Source organism: Emiliania huxleyi (genome assembly GCF_000372725.1).
Source record: "Emiliania huxleyi CCMP1516 unplaced genomic scaffold EMIHUscaffold_286, whole genome shotgun sequence".
NCBI lineage: Eukaryota > Haptophyta > Isochrysidales > Noelaerhabdaceae > Emiliania > Emiliania huxleyi.
Window position 1 is genome coordinate 130,216 of NW_005199885.1, and position 5,189 is coordinate 135,404.

At 65.7% G+C, this 5,189-nt stretch overlaps 1 protein-coding gene across 1 annotated transcript; it reads left to right on the forward strand.

The window, feature by feature from the left end:
• Positions 1-4,728: 4,728 nt before the first annotated feature.
• EMIHUDRAFT_239326 (hypothetical protein) lies at positions 4,729-5,089 on the forward strand (the record flags this gene model as incomplete). Its single annotated transcript, XM_005776049.1, has 3 exons — positions 4,729-4,819; positions 4,884-4,922; positions 5,052-5,089. 3 exons carry the CDS (start codon positions 4,729-4,731, stop codon positions 5,087-5,089), a joined length of 168 nt encoding a protein of 55 aa, XP_005776106.1.
• Positions 5,090-5,189: the final 100 nt, after the last annotated feature.

Below are 5,189 nucleotides of genomic sequence, written 5' to 3' on the forward strand. Positions count from 1 at the left end.
CCTGCGACTAACCGGTCCGCATATGCCGCCGTGGTGCCAAACGAGATAAAAGATTGCGGCGTTTGGAGCACAACCCACAGCTGTGTCTGCAAAACTTGTGCTGGTACGTGGCTTCCTTCCTGCAGATCTTCTTGCTGGGCTTGGCTTTCTTGCACTTTGTCTTGGTGCCGATATCCTCGCACGGGCCGCATATCTTGCAGCTCTTCTTGCAGAACTTGTGCTGGTATTTGGTCTTTTTCGTGCACATCGACTTTGTCGGTCTGGCCATCCTGCACTTGGACTTCTTCCCAGTGTCTTTACAAACCGGTGGTGCCGGCGACGGCGACGGCAACGGCGACGGCAGGTTCTTGCACACACAGGCAAACTGGCTTCCGCAGCTGCTTCCTTCTTTGCCCTTTCCCTGCGTGTAGAACTCATCGGTGTCTTGCTCATACGAACATCCCTTTGGCGCCCATCTGGCGCCATCGATGACCGTTGCGCCGTTCACATCGATGCCCCGGTCGGCCCCCGCCACCTTGCACTCCTCCTCCTCGTTGATGGTGAGGCCATCGGCGTCCTCGCAAGTGGCCTCGCCCGAGAGCATGAAGTAACTGCCGGGCGGCCTCGGCGAGGGCGACTACTCTGGCACCCTGTCCGCGCCGCCCGGCGAGTGCACGCTCAACATGTACAACTTGTGGATGTGGGGCGACGGCTGGAACGGCGTCGAGTGGGAGGGTGCGGGCTATACGTTCACGCTCGGCTCCGGATCCTACGGCAGCGAGACGTTCATCCTCGCCCCCCTCCCTCCGTCCTCTCCGTCGCCGCCGTCGCTGCCGCCGCCGCCGTCGCTGCCTCCGTCACCGTCGTCGCTGCCTCCGTCACCGCCGTCCTCTCCGCCGCCGCCATCCTTTCCGCCGCAGCCGCCAATCGACTTCCAGGTCACTGTGGGTGGCGGCAGCTACCCGTCCGAGGTGTCGTGGGACCTGACGTGCAGCGGCGCGTTGATCGGCAGTGGAGGGGCTCCCCCCCCCTCCTCCTTCCCTCTCCGGGAAGAGATGCGCACTGCTGTCCCTAGAGGGGGGTCGGGTGGTGTGGGAATTGATTCGATGCTCGTGTTATTCGCGGTCACCCACGGACGATCGCTGGAGTGGGCCGAAGGACAGAGGCTTGCTTGTGTGGGGGCGCGCGGGCGCCCACTCAGGCTCGACCTCCGTTGTCTCAGCCTTCAGTTCACCTCTCCTAGCGCCCGGTTTGGTGTGGTGACCTTCATTTCGGGGTCGAAGGTGCTACACACACTTGCCCCCTGGTGTTCTGGCATTCGGCGTTCTCCATAAGAGTCGGATGTTTTTTTTTGGGAGAGTGCAGTGCAGGGCGTTTTCCAAAGGAATTCTCCCTTTTTTCCGGTGGGGTCGAAGGTGCCACGCACACTTGCCCCCTGGTGATGGGCTCGGGGCGTTGCTCGAGGAGGCGGCGAAGTTTTTGTATTTGTTTTCTGGATTATTGTTTCAGCGGACAAAGAAATACCGAGGAATACAGTGCGCACAGCTGCGTGCGGCAGGCACGGGCTCGACGTGGGGCAGGCGACTGTCGCGGAGTGCGGGCTGCATCGCTGTGCGGGGACTGCGCGGCGTGCGCATGTACCTTGCATGCGTGCTGTGCTGTGTGCAGGCAGGCTGGACAGCGGACTGAACGGATATGGCGGAGCGCGCGCGCAGCGTGCCACGCGCGCGCCTCGTGCGGTGCAGGATCTGCGACGTGTCTGGCGCGGGGCGGCAGGGGCGCAGCGCGGAGCACACGGGCTGAGTGTTCAGAACAGGCAGGGCTGCTGCACAGCCTGCACTGTGCAGCAGCCCTGATCGGGTAGCGGAGCGCGCGCGTGGTGGCCTGCGCGCGCGGCATGCCGCCGCGCGCGCCTCGCGGTGAAGCGTCCTGCCGGGCGCGTCGCGCTCTGGTGTGGCATGGCGCCTGAAGGAGTGTGCAGGCGCCTGTGAAACAGGCGCAGACTTCAGTGAGAGGCGCACTGCGGCGCGCGCGTCGCGGCGTGAGTGGTCGTGCAGCTGGCTTTGGTGGTGCGAGAGGCGGGCGGCTGGTGCGGGCGGCTTGGCGCAGCCATGGGGTGCCAGCACAGGGCAGACGCACATGGCACAGCTCTGAAGGCGCTGCGCGTATGTTTGCGTGCGCGCGGGGACGTACGTGTGGTAGTCACGCGGCGTGCGTGGAGAGGGTCATGAGGGGCGCCGGCCGCGCGTGGATCGGCGTGTGAGAGTGTTGGAGTGCCCGGTAGGCGCGTGAGATGGTGCCCGAATTGGGTTGCTGAAGGAACTGTTGCTCACAGCGTGGGCGAGTAGATGAGCCCGGAGAATCTCGGGCCATCTCGGGCCATCTCGGGACATCTCGAGGACATCTCGGGTCATCTCAGGCCATCTCGGGCCATCTCGGGTCATCTCGGGCAGTCGCGGCTAAATTTCTTTTCTCCACCCTCTCCGCGCGGCTGCCGGACAAGTGTGTGTGAGTGTGAGTGTGTGTATCGCGCGCCTTGCGGGGGGGGCGCGGAAAAGAGGAACCTCTTAGCGCCATCGCCACGGTGCTGCATGCAGCGCCGGGCGACGACGGCTGGTTTCGTATCAAGAATACTCACTCACTCACTCACTGCCGGACAAGTACACGAGCTGGACCGACAACTTGGCCAACGCGATTTCCATCGACTGGTCGGGCTTTTTCCTGCCGGAGCAGTGCCTCGGCTACGGTATGCGACTCCTCGCCGTCGCTCTCTCGGCTCTCGCCCGACGCCCTCATCGCACTGCTGATGGGACCGGGAATTGCGCTGCGGCTCTACTACTGGCGTGCTGCACCGCCACCGCGCGAGAGATCGTGGTACGCGGAGGCGGCCCTCCCTCCTCGCGACGGTGTATCAGTCGCCTTATGCCACCGTTGCAAGCAAACGGCCCATCGTTGCCGTTCATCGCGCTGCGGCCAGTCTCAGCACCGCCCAGCGAGCGCGTGGGCGTGTGCCGTGTGGCTGGCGTGACAACTCTGGACTCTGGTAGCGCTCCTTCAAAGAATTCGCGCCAGCCAGGTCCGATCCTGCTCAGGTATTTTGGCTCATGCTCCCTTTTGCTCGCCCTCCCGTCGGGAGCGACGGGGATGGTGACGGTGACGGTGGCGAGGGAGAGGAAGGGGGTCCATTAACACCAGACAGCGAGATCCACCGCCGCCGCCCTCTCCTTGGCCGCCCCCTCCACCACCACCCGCTCCTTCGCCGCCCTCTCCACCTCCACCGAGCTCTCCGCCCTCACCTCCGCCTCCCTCTCCGCCACCACCATTTCCGCCATCGCCCTCTCCGCCATCGCCCCCTCCACCACCACCCTCTCGTCTCCGCCTCCCCCGTCGCCGCCGCCGCCCTCTCCTCCTTCCACCAAGCCCTCCCCCCTCGCCCCCGCCTTCCTCTCCACCGCCGCCGTCCCCTCCACCGCCTTCACCGCCGCCGTCCCCTCTGCCGCCCTGGGCGGCCGGCGGTGACACGCCAGCCCGGCCGGTGGAGGAGCCCGTGGCGGAAGCTCTGAGCGCCTCGATGAGCGCCCAGGCGGAGGCCGACCTCGCTAAACACCGAGCGGCAGCGGCGCGGCGAGCAGGGGAGAGGCAGCAGGTGGCAGGCGGGCAAAGCAGAGGGAAATGGGGGTCTGGTGGTGGCAGGCGATCTGGCGCGAGATGGAGACCGCTCGAGCCAGAGTGCAGCAGATCGCGCGGATCGTTGCGAAGGGGCAGTGGCGAGGGCGGTACCCGGAGGTGCTCATCGTGGAGAACGCGACGCTGCTGATGGAGCTGCTCTACAACCAGCTGGAGGCACAGCCTCCGGGGGCCCGCTGCTGTAGCGGAGTGGGCCCCGAGTTTGAAAAAGGCCGACGGACGCTTGCGTCCTAGCCTCCAACAACGCCTCCCCGGCGCAGAGGGGCCCCCCGGAGGGATGCACAACCGCTCCACGCCACGCCGCTTGCGGCGGTCCTCTTCCCAGCTCCGCTGAGGGCCCGTGCGTTATTCTTTCCCCCCGGTGTACCTGTGCTAGTGCCAGTGCGCGCCAGTCCCGTGCCCCGTGTCTTCGAGGGAGCTTCGGTGCAATTCTAAATTCTTTTTCCCCATCGAGCCGGCATGGGAATCGCCGGCCCCCACCCGGGGGGTGCCCCTGCCAGGCGCCGCAAGCGGTGCCCGGCAGGGGCGGGTGCCCCCACCCCGAGGGGTGGGGTCGGGGTCGGGGTCCAACGTGATCCGGCCTATCGCCTCGGCAAGGTCTTCGGTGTGATTCTCCACCGGGTGTCGTCGAGCGAGAGTGCGGCAGTCGCGGAGGTGATGGCGTCGACCCGAGCACGCGCCCCTTAGATGCAGAACAGAAGACTGGGTGTCGTGTGCACCTTTCCGACTAGCTACACTACTACAGTACTTTTGAGGCTGTTTCATTCATGAACTCAAGCTCCCCCCCGCCCCCGCCCCTCCCTCCACACACACACACACACAAGAAACTCTCACACACACACACACACACACACACACACAACCTCTCTCTCACAACCTGCTCGAGCGAGTAGGTAGCGTTCTCGACTCGCGTATTCCGGTACACTGCGAGGCCCGGGGTTTGCTTTCGTGTTAGCGAGAATGGAGGAAAAATAATAAAGAACAGGCTTGCGATTTTTCTTTTTTCCCCCAACGAGCGGGAAGCAGCGGCGCCGGCCCCCTCCAGTCCGTCTTCGGCCCACCATGCGCCTCCTCCGCCTCGTGATGGAGGGCTTCAAGTGCTACAAGGACCGCATCGAGCTCGACCCCTTCTCCCCGAAGCACAACATCGTCGGTGCGCTTCTGCCGCCCCGCCGGCCGTGGCTGCCGTCTCACACGACCGCTCCCCGTCACCGCAGTGGGTGCCAACGGCTCGGGAAAGTCGAACTTCTTCGCCGGTCCGCAGCCTCCCTGCCAGCCCCCGTCCCGCGGGACGCAGCCCCTCCTCGCAGCCCCAACACTGCACCCGCGTCTCTCCGCGCTCCTGCCGCCGCCGCCCGCGCGCCGGCGCGCTTGCCGCCGTGCAGGGGTGGGAAGCGGGCGGTCGGGCCACCCCTCTTCGTGACGCGGCATCTAGCCCCGCTCGCCCCGCCCCCGCCGGGCGGGGTTCCTTCCTCCCTCAGAGACACATCGCTCTGCGCCCGTCCCGCCGCGAACGCTTTTCC